This window comes from Protopterus annectens, chromosome 1.part0 (assembly GCF_019279795.1).
Source record: "Protopterus annectens isolate FY-2018-M chromosome 1.part0, PAN1.0, whole genome shotgun sequence".
In the NCBI taxonomy this organism is placed as follows: domain Eukaryota; kingdom Metazoa; phylum Chordata; order Ceratodontiformes; family Protopteridae; genus Protopterus; species Protopterus annectens.
The window spans coordinates 1,389,025,669-1,389,045,656 of NC_056725.1; the positions used below are offsets into that span (position 1 = coordinate 1,389,025,669).

At 39.5% G+C, this 19,988-nt stretch overlaps 1 protein-coding gene across 1 annotated transcript in view; it reads right to left on the bottom strand.

Annotated features, from left to right (window-relative positions):
* Positions 1-19,988, bottom strand: part of MDN1 (midasin AAA ATPase 1) — a 3,484,183-nt gene that overhangs the window by 2,443,447 nt on the left and 1,020,748 nt on the right. The window contains exon 24 of the mRNA XM_044071809.1: positions 11,759-11,937. Within this exon, the coding sequence (XP_043927744.1) occupies positions 11,759-11,937 (179 nt within the window). The remainder of the gene's footprint in view (positions 1-11,758; positions 11,938-19,988) is intronic.

The window sequence follows — 19,988 nt, forward strand, 5'->3', positions numbered from 1 at the left end:
CTCTGGAATTGCCACCTTTGTGAATAGGTATGGTGTAGAATTGTTTCCAGATAGCAGGTACTTCAGCTTCAGAGATGGAACGGTTGATTAAAATAGATACTGGCAAAGCAATAGAGGGAGCAGCTATCTGAAGAAAGTAAGATGTGATACTGTCAACAGAAACGGAGCATGGTTTTAGTTTGGAAAGAATGATTTTGATGTAAACAGTAGGGACTGCTTTAAGGAAAGAGTTTTTGCAGAGTTGGCTGTGGGTGGAGGTTCCAAGCAATTTGGAATATTTTTAATGGGAGTATTTTAGGTTAGAATTGAAAAATCTGGCTATTGACTGAATGAAATAGGCATTGAAGAAGTTAGTCTCCTTGGGAGATTTGACAGGAGATGGATTAGGTGAAGTAGGATTAACCAGGATGAAGTACTTGCTTTATGGCATTCCAGAATTTTTTGGGATCTGATTTTAGGGGAGCTGGAGGGTTATAGAAGTTGTCTTTTTATCTTTATCAATATTTTTTTGTCTTATTTCTCATTTCTTTATACTTTTGCAGATCTGCTGGTAGTTTAGTTTAGGTCAAAGTTTTCCAGGCGCAGTCTCGGGCTGTCATGAGTGCGAGTATCCTTAGATAGCCAAGGGGATATAATAGCTTTTATCCTTACTTTCCGTAATGGGGAAAGTGAGTTTAAGATATTTAGGAAGGTTGAGATGAAAGCTTGAACTGCTTCATCAAGTGGGAGCTGGGTGAGGAAGGTCCAATTTATTCTGAGTAAGATTATTAAAAGTTTCTGGGTTGAATTTGGATAATTTACGACAGGTTATGTATCCATGTGGTTTAGATAAGTTGGATGTATGTCTAAGTACTTTTATTGGAGAGTGGTCACTCAGGGAGTGACAGTGTATTTCAGGACTATGGTATTTAGAGGGATTTCAGACAAGAATCCAGTCAATGAGTGTACTGGTAGAATGAGTGTTATTGGATAAGTAGGCTGGGAGATGAGTTGTGAAAAGCCATACAGATTTATATGGCATGTTGAGTTAGGACTGGTATTTCCTAACTTATGTTCGCATCCCCAAGCAGGATAATTTCATTAGGGATGTTTTGGGAGAGGTAGGAGAGACTGCTTTCCAATAAGGGAATGTTGTCCCCTGGTGGAATGTAGATAGATACAACAGTAATAGTAGTATAGTCATTGAGCTAAAGGTTTGCTACCAGTAATTCTGCCGGAGAAAAGGAAGGTATAAGACAGCTTTGGGTATGTAAAAGTGAGGTTGTTGGAGTATATAATTACAACCCCTCCTCCTTTTTTATTAGGGCAATCGAGGGGTATTATATTATATCCAGGAAGGAGTATGCCCTTATCTAGATTTTGTGGTTCAAGCGATGTTTCTGCAAGGGAAATAATGTCTGGGTTTTGAGCAGATATCCAAGCATGAAGTTGGCTAACATTATTAAGTAAGCTTCGAGTGTTTATAGAGTAAAAGGAGATTTGTTTTTTTGGTAAATTACTTGTGGTGATGAGGTATTGTGAGGAGTGGTAGAGTTAAGGACTGGTGTCCTAGGTTAGGGTAGATATGACCTGATGGGAGTAGTGAAATAGGACAGTAGTTAATTTTGATATTTATTAGGTAGTATTTAGTGTATTTTGATTTATTTGTAGATATTATGGAATGGGAGGAGGATTTTTATTTTGGGGAGTTGTACATTCATGGGAAGGATGGATGCAGATAGGAATACTGGCTGTCGAGTATAGGAGAAGTTACAGTTACGTGTATGGGTAGGGGTATAATAAGGGGTTAATACGGTTGGTGAGGATGTTAGAGCATGGAGGAGTCAGTGATAGCAGTATTGCAGTGGAGAGGAGTGGTGTATGCATGGTGATTACTGGGAGAAAAAAAGATATGGACCAAGAAGAAGGTTAAAGTTAGAGGAGGAAGTATGGGTAAACTAGATTATGTGTAGTTAGTTGAAGGAGTGTGGTGCTATAGATGAAGATGTGGTAGATCAGTTTTGTTAAGTGAAGGAGAGATAATTAGGAAACAGGAAAGGGAGGGGTTTGATTATAGGAGAGAAATGGTGAAGAAGTATAAAGGAAATTACATGGGGGGGTGGGTGAGAGGGGAGCAAACGGAGCTGGGCTACACCTGAGGCAGAGAAAGTGCCATTCCAAAGGAGACAATGTGTAAGCTGAGATCTTGAGTTTTAGTCAGGATAAGTAGAAATCAGAGTCAATTAACCTTTAAACGTCTGAGTTCTTTTACAGTTATTGTTAGTCGGACTCCAATTTTTGGGAAGTGTTTTTGAATTTTACACTGAAATTCTTTAAAGGCTATAAAATTAAAGCTGGGGTTAGTTACAGATGAAACATGAGAAGTAATGAAATGCAATTTTATAGATTTAAGTGTTTCTCAAAAGAAAATAGACTTTAGTTTGGGGGGGAACTAAATGGAGAGTATTATGCATCTGTTTCTTCCTGGTGATGTATTCATCAGTACAGTGGTTTGATTAAGGAACTATACAGCAGAATGTACTAATACACTCACTAACATTTAAGTTAGTGCAGTTAAGGTATTTAAATGTCTAGACACTTGGAAGTTAAGCACCTACATTAGTGTTTAGTCTCTCTAGTTGCAGGATAGTGTTTATGGGTACCCAGTGCTCAAGAGAGAAGTTTGAAATTTCCACTGCTTGACCTGATGGGTGGTTTAGATTACTGAAAGAAAAACAGAAGAAATATGCAAGAGTATTGGGTTAAGGCAGCACATACTGTGTGACCAGTCCGATTTGACTTGGTTTAGCAATAGTCTATAACAAAAACATCAGGTAATGGTTATTCCTGCTTCAGCACCTGATAAAATCTTTTCTTGTGGCACATACAAAAATAAAATGTAAATAATATACAACACAGTTCTCTACTACATTAAGCAAGATACACTTTCAACATATTTAAACACTAGTCAATGCATTGAGAGCAGTTAAATGCAATATGTGAAATAATCCTTCTGGCTCTATAACAGTAAACAAGGAAAACAGAACATCTAGGTGCATATGTGACAGCAGTTCATTAAGCAGAGTTATCTAAAGGCATCCTGCAGTGTTAAAAAAAACAACAGAACCAAACAGTACAAGCTGCTGTACTAAAGAATTAGGTATTAAACCACAATGTATAGCATACCTTGAATGCAAAAACTTATAAAAGGATGATTACACACCAGGGGAGACAACAGCTGCTATGGGACTTGAAACAAAAAAACAAAATGGCAACCTGGGTTTAAATTACCTCAGGCTATTCAACACAGAACAAGAGCTGGAGGAGGGAGTGGTAAAGACTACAGGGAAGGAGAAGGCTAGCCAATGGGTAAGAAAGGGCTTGAAGCTCAAACACCCATATGGCAGAAGTAAGGGCCAACAAAAGGACAGTCTTCCAAGAACAGTACTGCAAGGAAGCTGAAGCCACAGGCTCAAAAGAAACCAGAGTCAATTTCTCAAAAACAAAATCATGGTCCCAGGAAGGAGGGACAAGCTTCCTGGGAAGTCTAATATGAAGGATGCCTTTAAGAAATTGCTTATCTTCAAATCTAGAGGGTAGAAGGGGTGCTACAGCCAGATAAGCAGAAACAGCTGACAAGTGGGCCTTAACACAAGAATATGCCAACCCAGCATCAAGCAATTCATACAGATAAGGGAAAATAAAGGAACATCCACAGAAAGTGGATCCAGGTTACGAGAAAGATACCAAACAGAAAACCTTTCATTTGGATAAGTAGGACTTCCTAGTAATGGGTTTCCTGACCTACTGCAGGACCCTAAGTGCATCCTCAGAGAAAAGGTATTTATATGGAATCAAAATCATATCACCCACAGTGTCATCCGAAGAGTAGACAGGTGGGGATGGATAAGAGATCCCTCCTCTTATGGGAGTCGGTCCACCCTGTGAGCTAACTTGTGATGACTGCACATGGCTTAATGGAGAAGATGGAACCAATCCTGTCTGGGCCAAAAGGGAGTCACCAGAAAGATTTTGGGCAACATCCCGTTTAATCTTGAACAAGACTTTTGAAATGTGATAAAGGGGAGGGAAGGCACAGAGAAACATCCCCTTCCTGGAAAAAGAGAAGGCATCCACCCTTCCAGACCAGAGGACATTGGGCTCAGGCACAAATAAGAGGAAGTTGTCTGTTTAGAGGGGATGCAAAAATATCTACTTTAGGATTACCCACTGGTGGATTATGTCCAGAAACACATCCCTGTGAAGAAATCCCTCATGGGATTGTGATACAAGACCTTGGCCCCCCTTGTTTGTTGACATACTACATAACTGTGGTATTGTCCATCAGTACCTTGAGGGGCCCTGGAATGAAGGGAGGATGAAATGCCTGAACAGCCAACAGAAGAGCTCTCATCTCTGACACTGATATGGTCTTTCCTATGTTGAAGCTAGTGGAGGCCCCTGCACTTTTAGAGAGTCAAAGGAAGCCCCTAATCTGAAGGGTCTGTGAATAGCTCCTGAGAAGGGAGTGGAGGTTAAAAAGGAAGCCCTGGATTGAGGGACACCTGCCAAATCCACCAATGGATTTCCAGCTTGAGGCATAGAAGAGGGACTGTGAAATCTAAAGAATGACAGTGCTGAAGCCAAACTGACTTTAGGAACCATTGAAGGTTTCTCGTGTGGAGTTTGGCTACAGGAAACATAGGAATGATGGAGGCCAAGAAACCCAGAGCTCTTTGGAATTCCTTGGCTGTAACTGAGGCCAGAGGAAGAAAGGTATGAAAGTAGACAATGGGAGCTAGTCTTGGGAGGAGGCAAGGATGCCATCATTGGAACAGTCTGGATCCTACATCCCAGAAACACATGATCCTGTGAAGGAGTCAGGAAGGACTTTTGGAAATTTATGGTGAACCCCAGGCTTTGCTGGAGGGAAATAGCAAAATGAAGATGCTGCAGTAGAATCTCTGCACAGGTTGCCTGAAAAAGTAGGCTGTCTAAACAGGGAAGACCTGTAACCCCCCCTTATAGCCTGCAAAAAGCAATCAAAGGAGCGAGGCATTTGTTGAATACCCTCGGGGCAGCAGAGCTGCCAAAGGGCAAAGCAAAGAACTGAAAATGTCAGGAAGCAACAGAGAAAAAAAAACTCCTGAAAGGGGGATTGACAGCAATATGAAGATAAGCATCCCGAGGTCCAGAGAAACTAGAAAAGCCTGAGGAAGCTGCACAGGAAACAAAGTCTGAAGGGACATCATCAAAAAGGAAGGCGTCTTCAGAAAGATGCTTGGGAGAGAGAGATCCAGAATGGGTCTCCAAGTGCTTTCTTTCCTGGGGACCAAGAATATTCTGGAATAAAATCCCTTCTGCCTGAGAAACTGGAACTTCCTGAATAGCTTCCTGAGTCAAGAGATCCAGAAGCACCTCCAGAATAAAGGCTAATTGATCCTGAGGGGGCTGAGGAATGCCCATGAAAGGAGGAAGAGAAAAAGGAATGTGGCTGAGAAGTACAGGATAGTCAGACAGCACCTGGCTTGTCAGGAAAATGAGATTTTTGAACTATAGGAGTCTGGGTAGCCTTAGCAGGGGTATCCCTTCAACCACCCTTCCTACCTTTGGGAGATGGACTATTGAACAAAGGCTGGTTTATTAGGGTGACTGCTTTGGAATTTAGGTACAGGAGAAACAAAGTTATGTTTTACATCTTGTAAAGCCTTACCGTTTTGCTGTAAGGACTTAAACAAATCAGCAGCAGCACCACCAAATCAATGCTTGTTATCCAGAGGAGCATCCATCAACTTAGCCTTAATATCAGGCAAAGGTTGAAGCTGAAGCCAAGAATATCGCCTTGGCACACAGCCAAAAGAAGCTGCCCTAAAGAAGGCATCTACTGCATCACAGCTGCATTAATAGAGTGGCGATCCACCTGAGAAGTCGTCCCTAACAAGGAGACGGAAGAAGTCTTCTCCTAAGAGTCAGGAAGGTGAGAAATAACCTGACAGACCTGAGACAGAAGAGCCAAAATGTATCTTGTCATATGGGTCTGATAACTGACAGCCCTAAAAGCAAGGGTAGCAAAGGTATAAACCTTTTTACCCAATCTTTCCATAGTTCAACTGTCTTTATCAGAAGGAAATTACTTTGTAGAACGCAGTAGCTTTGATGGGTTGTCAGATGCCACAGACAGAACAGAGGGGTCAGTGGATGGTCACTTATAAAGGAATTTGCAATTATCAGTCACCTTATAAAACCCATCATTTTTTTTTTGGGAGCAGGAGGCTGAGAATCAGGAACCTGAGATGCAGCAGAAAAGGCATCCAAACAAGGCAGCCAGGACAGGAGGAAAAGAAGAAGGTCTAGGAGAGTCCATTTGCAAAAGCTCGCAATACCTGTTCTGAACAGCAAACACCTGAGCACAATCCCATTTGAAAAATTCCATCATTCTGGAAATTGTGTCCCCAAAGAAAACCTAATTAAAAGGAGAGTCAGGTGGACTCCTCTTCCTCAGAGCCATAGTCTAAGGGAGAAGGAATCTGGAAGAACAGGCAAGGGGTTCCTCATCCAAATCTACTCCTCTTTAGAGGCCTAGTGAACAAGATTCTTCTTCTGAGGAGGAGGAAGACTGGTGGGGGGGGGGGGGCTAGAACAGAAACTCCCTGAGGAGGAGTCAAAGTCATAAGGGCACTAAACAAACCTTGAGTGAAATTCTGCCATTCACAGAGGGTCCTTAGCAGCAGGAGAAACATGTTCAGTTTGTTTCTTTTTAAAGAGACGTCAGCCTTACAAAACTTAAGAGGCTCAGACCCTGTACAACAAAAATTGTAGTTGACCACCACACAGGAAAGAAGCCAGTGATTACCTTTATATTTTATTAAAATTATAGTCCAGTAGTAGATCCACAATGTAGTCCCACAATACAGGTAAAATAAGCACACACTAGATCCAATAAAATCTGGTTAGCAGCAAATACAAAGCATAAAATGCAAACTCCTCTAGCGCCTCAGCTCTTCAGCCTTTACAGAGTATAACCGTACTTCACATATTCTATCTTTAAATAGCATGATTACAAACAATTAACCAATCATAGACTAAAGTAATTAAAGAAAACATCTTCAATGACATTCTTGATTCATTCCATATGGAATTAAAGTGTTAAACTTCAGAAGTAAAGTAGATTCTAACTTCCAAAGTTGTCTTTTAATATCAAAGTCATACATTTGTTGTACTTGGCCCAAAATTGTAGCTTGTAAGCCTTGTATATTTCCACTGTGACATTCTTTAAAATGTAATGCAACAGGACTTTCTTCTTTGCCCTTCTTAATATCCCTAACGTGTTCCTTCACCCTTTGTTTAAAACTTATTTTACTTTCCCCTATGTATACCTTACCACAGGGACATTTCAAACCATAAACTATTCCAGTACTGTCACAGGAAAATCTCCCTTTGCATGCAAAATACTTTTCATTAATTTTATCAAAACCTTTTACTAAGTACTGGCAACAATTGCACTTTCCACAAGGAAAAGTACCTGTTGCATCTACCCCCAAACTCTTATGACTTGCACGCAGCTGAAACTTACCATGCACCAAGAAATCTCTTGTACTTTTCATTGGCTCTTATATTAAGGAATTTATTCTTTTCTAAAATACCCCAATAATATTTTACCAAATTTATTAAAACTTCTGTAAACAGTGTATATTTGGTCACATAATATATTTTTTGTTCATCCTTTGATACACTCTGACTTGCATACTATACCTGCTTTTAGTATTATTTTGTTGTACTACCCTCCTTTTATTTTCTTCCACCACTGTTTTTCTTGTAACCTCTAGTTACAAACATGTGCTGCTTTTTTCTACTTCCCTCTCTCACACTTTTATCATCACTACATATTCTTTTTATTCTAAGAAATTCCCCATAAGGTGGTTGGTACCTCCTCCCTAACCAAAATCTAAGGAACACCCCTAGGCACTTAGGTAATCACCCACAGTCCCCCTGAACACCCAAAGTGGGCGTCTGTAAGGCCTCCAGGGACGTGCACAAAGCCAGATCCATGCAACCCTCCAAAGCAGTCACGGCAGAGAAATCCAGCCCAGGAGCCGTAAAATGATCTGGGCTTTCACTAGCCTAAAGAGAGATGTCCAGCAGAGGCGACACAGCTGAAGAATCAGACCTAGCTTTCTTGGCCTTCTTCACAGACGAAGTTCCTTCCACAACACCTTTTGCCAAATGCTTAAGATGTTGATTTTCTAAATATATGGCCAAAGAGGAAAAACAACTATGCAGAGTCTTCAGAACAAAAGACTGGCAAATAGAACAGGATGTATTTATTTTTAATCAACATTTGTTTACTGGGAAGGTCAGACTTGGAACAAAGCCAATTTTCAGCAGAGGCCCGGTGAGAAACAGTCTAGATGCAGGTCTTTGAAATGTGAGTGGAAAGCAGAGTACCCAGAGGAAACCCACACAAACGCAGGGAGGACATGCAGACTCTGCAGAGAAGGCACTCCAGCCAAGAATCAAATCACAGAAACTCTTGGTCTGAGACAGCAACGCTACCACTGCACCACTGCAATGTATGATCATGGGAAGCACCTAGACAAAACAAAACACTGCTCTTGACCATCTCTTTACTGTTAATCTGTCTTCTGCACTAGTATTTACCCTTTCTGGATGACAGGAACCCTACAAGCAACAAAAATAAAGGAAAAAAGAGAACAAACCCCCAACAGGGCACTTATTTGAAAGCAGTCTGGTGAATCAGCAAACGAAGCAAGTGTTCAGACCAATCGCATTTGGACTGAAAGCAAAGTTGTTCTGAGGATGGTACATCCTGACGTCACCTTTATGCTCTATACTGTACACGGGCAGCATGTGATGTACAGTGTAGCCTTGGCAACCTAAAGGCTTTGATATACTGGCCTGGCAGGGGATCCCTACTGTAAGGAATGCTGCAACAGTGGTTCATAGGTTAGTACTAGGCTATCGGCCCTAGGGACTATACAAGCCTAGCCACAACAAATCTCTGGATATTTCGTCCCACAGTATTTACTTCCCTGGACCCGTCAATCAGGGCGACTGAAGTGATCCCCGAGGTGAATTTCCCATCTCCTATCCAATCGTCAAGGTTCCTTTTGAAGAGGGCCAAGGAGATGCTCTGCTTGACATGTATGGGTCAGGAACCTATCCCTCCGGCATGTTTTAGTGAAATGGAAGGACATCAGAAACAGCTGTTAAAGGGATAATTAGTACAGCATACAAAATATTGCATGATAATTATAAGAATCGGAGAAAGTTAGAAAGGATTGGGAAGAGAGACTGGATAAACAATTCACAAAAAAACAATGGGGGGAATATGTGTACGTCTCCCAAATATGCAACAAAGAAGACTGAACATCTTCGTTTGGAAGTGTTTACATAAACATTTGTATACCCCAAGTAGACTCCAAAGAACATTTCCTCAGGTAGACAGCAAATGTTGGAGGTGTGATGGGGAAGAAAGACGTAATTGGAAACACATTTTCTGGAAGTCTAATGAGTTGGCAGATTTTAAAGATTCCCTGTAGACTACTCAGTCAGAGATACTGGGTGAGCAAATTGGTGTAACTAAGGAAATAATTTTTAAGCTATGAAACAGAATTGAAATTTCCTAGATATAGCAAGGCCTTGCGGAGTCTAATTATGATGGCTACCAAAAAAGCAATTACTAGGAAATGGAAATAAAAGTCTAAACCACCTGTACTAGAAGTAGTGAATATATTAACAGAGGTAAAACAATTGGAATTGAGATATTTAGAAAAGGGTATATGAAAAAAATGTAGGATCAGTACATGCAGAGGAGGAATGAGGTTTAAAAGAAGGCAGAATTTGAATAAGCTATGTAATTTTTGATTGATGATGACTGGCTAGATTATAATTGATGTATAATGTCTGCAACTAAAATTACGCCAATACGGTTTGTGATGTATAATGATTGCAAGTAAAATGTCACTATAGTTTGTTTTTCATTTATATAAATGTACAATTGTCTATGCCATACATGATAATTAAAGATGTTTCTTGTTAAATAAAATAAATAAATAAAGAAAAGATCCTCAGCAGCTAAAGGCACCCTGCATTGTCTACGTAATGATTCTGACCGCAATCTATTAAGCTTTACTTTTTTGCAAGAAGCTCAACATTAACAGGGTTGTCGGTCACCCAGGTTTTTGCCAAGCCCAATCAGCTTAATTCCAGTTTAGCTCAGGAAGTTTGCACTGTTAACTTCCAATGGGCACAGCCTAAATCTTTTGACAGAATCACATTATGTCCTCACATTTTAAACAAATGTTTATATTTCTGGAATCACAGGGATTATGAAATAAGTATAAATGGCAAACTCTTCAGCACAAACTATTTTTATAGTGGTAGTATTCTTTGGGTTCTAGGTCTTAAACCGAATATTATAAGTCACAGTAACTATTACATTTATAATATTTTGTAAACAACTTAGAATATCTCAGCAGCCACTCAGGTTACACACATACTGTCAGCAGCATTTTATTCATCTAGTTGAGATCTTTTATAGGAGGATAAGGATTTCTGTCCGTTACTTGGTAAAGATATTTAGAAAAATGTGAAAATTATATCTATATAAATGAATATCATAAAAACAGTTAACATTTCTTTACCTGTGCTAGACATATGTTAAATATTAATGTAGTTGAGTTTGCCATCGTGTAAGCTTTAAGATACAAGCTTTTAAAACCTTGTACATAGAATGGTTTTGGAATTACTGATACAAATATGAACAAGCAATATTTGACACCTAAAGGTGTCAATGGGAGTTAACTACAGATGCATCTGGAAGTGTCACTCAAATGTAATGAGATTCAAAGTAAGGTGGGTATACAGAAGTTACATCAGGTACAGTGACACAGAACAATCCTTACGGAGGAACAAATAAAGACAAAAAGTTAACTACATGTTAATAGAAGAACCAAATGCCAGCAGTGAGGAATGAATATACCGAGCCACTAACATAACCAGATAAAGGAATGGAAGGCAATCCTCCAGAGTACGGCTTTCTGAAAACCTAACCAGCATACCCTATGGAGAAAAGATACACAAATCGTTAGTACACACTAAATGAAAATGACCCAAAGACAGCAAATATATCCACTGTGTTGATATCCTGACATTTGCAGATGGAGCTGAACAACTCGGCAATGAATATGTATAAACACAGCATACAAGAATTACAGATGCAAACTCAGCCAAGAAACGGACGAGTGTGTATACTTGGTGACACATTACAGGAAACCTGTCAAGCTAGTCTCAAACAGGCAAAAAGTAAACTGCTACTGGATTTACTCCATCTCAAAATCAGAAAACAAAAAATGTGCTATTATAAACTAAAGAAAAGTGACTGACATGTGCTATTATAAACTAAAGAAAAGTGACTGAAACTGTGGCTCCTGGCCGACAAGTGGACAGACAGCATGTAAAACCAGCTGATGTATTTACAACCCACAAAGAAAAGTTCTGGCATGTTCTAGTCTATCACAACTGGATTTAATTATTATTACAGGATAATGAGAAAATTCTGGATATCATGCTCTTTCAGGGAAAAAAATAATGCACTGTACACAACTGTTGAACCAACTCAGCAAATCAAAGACACTGCCCAGCTTCTCTCCATGTAAATGTACCCACATTTGTGAGTATCATGTAGAAAATGACCAGATATTCATTAAAGGTTTAATCACCCTATATCCTATATCTCTTCATTGAAGATGCTACTTACCTTCCCTGAAAACCAGTTTTCCTTTTGTATCAGACATATAGCAACCAATATACTCTTGGATATCTGTATGCTCATGATTGTTGATTCGTACACAGTGATTGCCAGTGACAGAAGCCAACCATTGAATCAAACTGGTCTTGCCAACAGACGTTTCACCTTGGATCAACACTGGATGATTCCTAAGAAACAAGACAAAACTTTAATTCACTGCTTCTCAAACAAGAAGCAAAAATCAGTCAAGTGTATGTTCTTGCATTTTCTTCATGCAGTCTATAATTGGAGAAGTCACACTACAAATGAGCATGTGAGAGCGCGCGTGCACACATACATACACACAGGCTCTCTTATTAATCTACACAGAATGAAGCATAAAACGTAACAACCACAATGACATCAAATCTCCAATCTGGGGAAAATATGGAGAAAAATCAAAAGATTAAGGAACTAGAGTAAGGCTGTTCCACAACGTTTCATACCTCCAGATCTTTTCTTAGATCGTTTCTTACTCAACTTCCCCGCAACTGAATATTCAACCCTAAGGAATATGGCAATTTCAGCAAGACAGTTAACTTTATAATCTCTTCTCATCCGCAGGAAGAAGGCACAATGGATGTCTGACTCTGGCATCCTTCATTTTCCCAGAGTTTAAACAGTAACTAGTAATAGAGGAATACCCCCCTAGCCCATAATTCTTTGATATCCTACTCAAAGAAAAGTCTGAGTGCAGCATCCTAGCTAAGATGCCCTCAGTGATCTACAAATGCATTATGTTTTTTTCTAACCAGTTACCTTTGAACAACAGAGTTCCTTTTGTAATTAAACGCTTTACAGAAGTAAAGGATGGATAAGATCTTGCCACTCAGGACTGCAGTTAAAAAGACAGGCCCAATCATGAACAAAATACTGAGATTATAATTCTGCAGCATGGGGTTTCAAATAGGTTAATGCATGGCACATTTCCTGAAGAAACCCTCTCACTAAAACAGGCAATGGCGCCTGCAGACCCCCCAAGCATAAGTGGGATGTAGCATTGCCAAGAAGAGAATTTCATCTGTTTTGGATTATAATGTAATCTCCCTTTGCTATTAGAACTACCAAAACTAATCAAAGGAAAAGTATGACCAAAAGCTTCTTAAAACAGGTTAGCCATGTAATACTTCAAAAACATTAAATGTTCCTTACTCAAGCTTTAAGTGGGAATGGTCTTTCACTCTGGGGCTAAACCCTTCAGGAAAAGCCCTCAAACAGATGTTGTGATACAAGACCTCAACCAAGTGACATTCTGTTTGTGTTTGTGGTAAGAAATGAGAGGTTCATTTCAATGCAGCTGGAAACTGTAGAAAGAAAAGGCTGGTACATGTGCACATAAAAGCTACCCAGAGTTGTCAGCACTACTGGAGACCATAATGACTTATGTAGCACTACTGGGTGAATTTAACACACACAGAATGGAAATACCTGGAGGAGTACAACTGTCACAAACTGATTGCCTGATCTGATCCCAACTGGCAATGTGTTTCTGGACTTCTGAGTTAGGTTTGAATTGTTCATAGCCATCACATTCAAGCACATGGATGGCAGTAAGTGTACTTGACATGACAACACCCTTGGCCAAAGATATATGACTGACTTTGCAATTGTCATCCGGCCTGGGGCCATGGGTTACAGACACCCTATCAAATGAGGTAGTGGGCTGTCAACTGGTCATGATTGGGTGGTAAGGGATGGCACACCAGGAAGTCCAAACATATGGCGATTGTATCCTGCAAACAGTCCAAAGATTCTGTGCAAAATTAGTTCAATTCCCACCTCCAGAACAGCTTTTCCTGTAAACCTGGAAATTTCAAGAAAGTGGAGTCTGAAAAGAACCAATTCAAAACTTCCCTAACTGATGCAGTGGTAAACAGGTGTAGCCAAAGATTGTTAGAGCTTACCACAGTAATAATCCTAGTACCCACTGGTGGATGCCAGCAGTGACAAAAAGCAGTCAAGTTAAACAAGATGGCTTTTGTGCAATGCTTGAATGAGTCCAGTGGGGGAGGGGGTGCTTGTTAAGACGTAGAAAGAACACCCAGAACTCTTGTATTCATTAGGAATGCCCACTTTTGAAGAGACAGTGCCAAATGTACATAATGGTCTTGGATTCAGCCTAACAAATGAAATCACAGTGACTAATTCTTCAGTAGATGGGACAGATTCAAAAGGAAATGCAGAAGGCACACAGCATTAGAGTGTCATGGTTAAGCCTTTTCAATGGTGTATACAAGGGTGGGAGAGTATCTGTAGGTCAGAAAACTACAGCAATGGTTATTTCCCCAAAAGGAAGAAAGGTTGTTCCACTATAAGGTTCACACATCACCCCATGGAAAGCACACATCAGGATCAATAAAGGAGACAAATCAAAGGGTCTGCTTTTGGATGAAGAGGGAAAATGGGGATCCCACTTGGCAGTTGGATCACCTATATTCTTGCAGACACTAGAGGGTCATGCTTGTTTGCCAATCCTAAGCAGACAGACTAAGAATGCATACAATGTGCAACCCAAAATGTTTTTGAAGTGCTACATCAATATAGGGTTCCAGCACCTCTGGTGGGTGTCAGTCAGCCCTTAAATTTAAATCAGAACTCTATCCACATTTACAGGATTAAATCAAACACATTCAGGGTTGCCAAAGGAAATCATTAAGGGTGTCTTGTCTCCCCACTTGCTATACTTTCATGGACTGGCTATCAAGGAGCAGTCAAGGCCTGGACAGTACCCATTATAGAAAAGTGAAGGTGAATTTGAAGATGACATTTTACTAGCCTCAAGTTATCGATTCCAAGCCTACACTAAACAGATTCCTTGGTGAGTTTAAAATGAAGAATATTGGCACCACCAAATGACGGCCTTTGGTCCTCCCACAGATAACAGTGGAACACCCTCTATAGGTCAGGAGGAAGCCGCTACCTCCGGTCGAAGACTAAATATCCAGGGTCTTGTCCACATGTGAATATGGAGGTTATCATGAGAATGACCAGTGGATGGGTACAGCAGCAGCAGTAATGCAGGGGTCGTACTAGATGCGGTGATGAAGTCAATGAATGAAGATCTCAATTTAAAGGTCACTCTGCACACCCATCCTCATCTACAGTCATGAGCTGTGGATGCAAGTGACATATGAGGTTTCTCTACAGGGTAGCTAGGCTTATTCTCCATAACAGTCTGAGGAGTTTGGCAATCTGGAACATCTCTGAGAACAGCCACTGCACTTAAGTACTGAAAGGGGCAGCTGAGGTGGTTTGAACACCTTATGAAGATAATCCTTGGTCACCTAGTACAGGAGGTGCATATAAAGTATGGTCAATGGTGAGATGGCTCCAAGAAAGGCTCAGAAAATGCTAACGGTGTAATTTCTTAAGCTTGTTCTGTTGCACCCCAATATTGGCAGAATTGCTGGTGAAGGGAAGTTTCAAGTTTCCTCTCAGCCTACTATCACAATTACAATCACCAAGATGAGCACTTCAGATAACTGATGGCTCCCCCTCCTAAATGCTGCTCAAGAAAAAAAACAAACTGACAAAATTCTTGGTTCACTGTTAACACCAAAAAAACATCTTAGGAAAGAAGTAGAGAGAAGGACTTCGGAAATGAAATGTCAAGAAAGGCTTTTCACAAGGACCCTGATGTTTAGTAATTCTCCATGCCAGAGTAATTGCTACTTGTAGAGGACATTCCAATACAAACTTCAGATCCACAGAGGAGAAACAAGTCAAGACTCCAACACCAAGAAAATATCATTAATATGGTTGAGGGTCTTAATAGGACATTTCAAATAGGGATTCCCCTTGAGAAAGGTACAGATTATGCTTAGCAACAGAGCTGACCTGATATTTCAAGTCTTTGGTCACAGAAAAAAGATCAGTGGATCTCAGTAAGGATGCTTGTCCAGTCTTCAAAAACAACACATTCTAAGAAGTGTGTGACTGGACATAGTTCAGTCCCTATAAACTGTACTGACTAAAGGATTCCACTTCAAGTCAACCTACCCATCTACTTGGTTTGCCAAGAAAGTCACTGAAGACTTGGTCTGAAATAAATCAAACTCATTTGCAGCCATGTAAAGCAGCCTCAAAAGTGATCTACCAGAAATATTTAATCCTGCATCAACACGTCAGATCTAGTCAGAGCTGTGGGAGTGAAAGCTGCTAAAAATAAAACTGGAAAAAAAAAACTGCAAAAAAGTGCTGAAATTTCTGAAAGGCAGGGAACTTTGGAGAAGGAGCACAGATAAATATCACTCAAAGCTACAACCCATTTCAGGATTACCACAGAGGCCAAAAAACTGAAAGTATGGAAAGTGCTTAATGGAAGCCACAGGAAAACTTTTTTCAGAGTTCCCACACTTGGAAGACCTCTAAAAATTAGGCAAACTAGTTTCCACTATGAGGCCTCAGAACGTGCTTGAGTGAATATACACACAACAAAGTCCTCTAATAGGAAGATGAGGCAAAGTCTGCATTCAAAGTCACTCAATGATGTTCAGGTCCAAAATAAGACTGAATTTCTTTCCTTACTCATTTTTGTTTAGGTCATCACTGGATCAAAAAGCTTTAAAATGCACCTTAGAAAATCTAAAAACAAAAATTTTGGGGGGTGTCTAGCAGCCCCCATGGTGTCTAGCAGCCCCCATACCTAGAACTTAATTCTTTTATTTTTTTTCCACAGTTTTCACTGTTCAGCCCTGACCAGTTAAGAGTTAGCTGAAAGAACGCTGGGAAAAGCAGTGCTGGAAGATTAAGACTGGATAAAGGAAAGTTGTTCTTGCCTTCACTGGACAAAAAGGTTGGAAAAATGCTCTAAAAAAGGGATCTCAGACTATCTTGAAAATCATGACTTCTCTTCACCCCGAGATCAGTGCAACCTTAGCCAAGTAAGGCTGTACTGAAAGGATCCAGGAAAAAAAGGAAGATTAAAAGAAAATATGAGGCGGGCAAAAAAGGAAAATATAGTAAAGTTTATACTTCACTGAAGGTATGTTTGTGTGGGCTGGTAAGTGTGTTATGGATATGCTTATCCATTCAGCACATTTGAGAGAAAATTTTAGCTCTCTCTACATTTGTCTGTGTTTTATTTGCAATGCTAGTTTTACTAAGTAAATTTTCTTGTGTCATTCGAAGTTGTAATATATATTTCTCTGCAGAGCAAGCGTGTGTGTGTGTGTGTGTGTGTGTGTGTGTGTGTGTGTGTGTGTGTGTGTGTGTGTGTGTTATAATTGCTGTACAAATCCAATTGATTTGGTGAACAAGGGCTTGTTTTACAATAAACCTTGTGACATTTCCCCCCTACAATTGGAACAGTTACAGATTGCAGTTTGCTTGCAATTCTTTCAGTTTGTCTGCCTGCACTGAAACTGTAAATCAATTATGTGATGCTAGGACTCAGTTTTTTTTTTTTTTATTACAGTGATCATCTTTTTTTCAGCCAGCACTTTGCCTTTCAGTTTCACAAACTACACTTTTTTTTTATTTTTTTTGGGCGGGCTGCACTGAAACAGTACATTAATCATCATGTGGTGCTATTGTTCAATTTGCCTTCCTAATGTGATCTTCAGTTTTTCAGACTACACTCATCTTTCAGTTTTCCCCATACCAATTCATGTGATGGCTTGTTTACAAGTTGAGCATGGTAAGGTGGACCCCAAACAGGCCTGGTCAAGTATGATGTGCAACCTCTGAACCAAAGCTGGACATCTGTGCTCTAAGGTGCCTGTTCCCTCTTCCTGTATGCCCTTCCTCACCAAATCTTATGCAATTGCATTATATTCTTCACTTAAATCACTACTGCAAAGTGCTGGCTATCACAGTTTTAGCAAGACAGGTAGTCTCAATAGAATGTCTGCTCTGTAGCACGCCCAGTAATAAGGCTGTAGCAAGCCCATTTCTTGCCAGAAATGTTCAGTTTGAAGTGCTTTAAAATTTGTATGCAGATTTCCAAATGGCTGGTTAGAAATGGCACATACTGACTTCCCTAAGGAACATCATACTTACAGGTCCATAGATACGCATTAGGCTAGCTGCCCTTGCAGGCTATTTTAAGCCTAGCCAATTTCCTTTTTTGTCATTGAAGTAACCTATCCACCTGTGAGCAAGTTGGACTGACTAGGGAAATGAATTTTTTTAAGCCAGGATACAGAATTGGAATTGCCTAGACATAGTAAAGTCTTGATGAGTCTAATGATAGCTGCCAAAAAAGCAATTACTAGAAAATGGAAATCAAAGTCTAAACCAACTTTACTAGACGTAGTGATAATTGTAACAGAGTTAAAACTGGAACTGGGATCTTCAGAAAAGGGTAGGAGCAAATTACATAGGAAAAAATGGGAACTGTGGGATCACTACATGCGAAGAAGAAACAAGATTTAAAAGAAGGCAGGATTTGAATGAGCTATATAACTAACAGTGACTGGATATGTTAAAGTGATCTGCAGCTACACTTGTGTTGGCATGGCTTGGAATTGGTTTGCAACTGAGATTGTGTTGCTATGATTTAATGTCATTTATATTAAGTAACTTGGCTTATGTCATATATGATAATTTAATAAAGATGTTCTTGTTAAAAAAAAAAAAAAAAAAGCAAAAACAAAGAAATAACCTGTCCATTCGGTTACAGATTGGCCTTACCCATCCCATGGTCAATAATTATATATTACCCCTATGAGAATAACTGGGATCATACCCTAGAAAATTTGAGGGAGCTATGCATGTGATAAAACATTTAGGAGATTCTTCTGTCCATTAGTAGTACACAAAGCAGTCCTTGGGTAAAATTTCTGTTTCCCATCCACAGATCTAAGTTGTGCTTGAATACTGACATGGATGAACTTTGTTTTATGTGGATTGGGAACTTGTCCCACATCAGTATCCTCTGTGATATGTATCTTTCCCTCCAAACCATTCTCTTGATGCTGCAGAACAGGTTTGAGTCCCTAGCCAGAGTATTTCTGATGCCATCTGACTTGCTGACATGCAGTAAAACTCATTGGTAATGTTTCAGAGGATGCCTTTTATGCCAGACACAGGTCATCTAGTAGCAATCTGTAGGATACAGAGTATAGTGACAGGGTCCCTTTTATTTTAGCAAACGCAATGAATTGAGAGCGCTGTTTAGTGGAACATCATTACGCGAAATGGCAAAATACTGAAAGCACGGAACATTTTTTTCCTAGGTAAAAAAATCACTGGCCCGTTTTCGGGACTTTACCATTTCCTCCACTGTAAAAACACAATAGCAGCCAAACGACACAAATACAACAGAACCACAAGGCGTTAATACCTGCTGCTTAACGCCAGATGCATAGACCGTGATGATTCCAAACTGACACTTTGATCCAGTACAAAAAGTTGAGAACTCAGTTAAAAACCATTTATTGCACACAAATAATTAAGCGCTTTCACCTACATCCAAGATAGGCTTCATCAGAATAAAAAAACATTTCCTTTACATGATTTAAATAGTTTAAAATTGGCGCCAAAAAACTCTAGTTCTTAAAGAGATATACAATTGCTATTGAATGTATAATAATATATAATCTCATACTACCAACAATCAAACTGAGTATGTCAAAGTATTGTTATAAAATAAATTGTGCAAAAATATTGTTATAAAGTAAAGTAAAAATATGTACATGATACATCATAAAATAATTTCACACTTGTCACTAAAAGAGGTGAGATATTCCATTCCAGCATACATAGGAAAGAGACTTTTACAAACTCCTACTTGGACTTCGACAGCTACCATCCTGATAGAACTAAAATTAATATTTTCAAAGGCCAATGTATTAGGGCATTAAGAATGACCACTACTATAGAGGATGTTAAGAAAGAGATTGAATACATTATTTCTTTATTTGCTGATAGGGGATATAGTATTACTATGATGAAGAAAATAAGTGCAGACTTGTTAGACAGATGAGGTATTAACATTTTCCCGCTATTGGGTTATAAGCATTCGGAAAAAGATCTTCAAAAGGTAGAGAAATTAACCAACAACATTGAGTATGGGAGAGCCTGTATTATAGAATACAATACATATCACAACAAAGTAAAAAACATTCTGTACAAACATTGGTATACTATGTTGACAGATCAGGAGATGGAAGTCATTCTAGGTAAAAAACCAATTTTTGTACATAAAATGGCCCCTAACCTCAAGAGTATATTAGAGAGACATAATACTAAGAGGAAT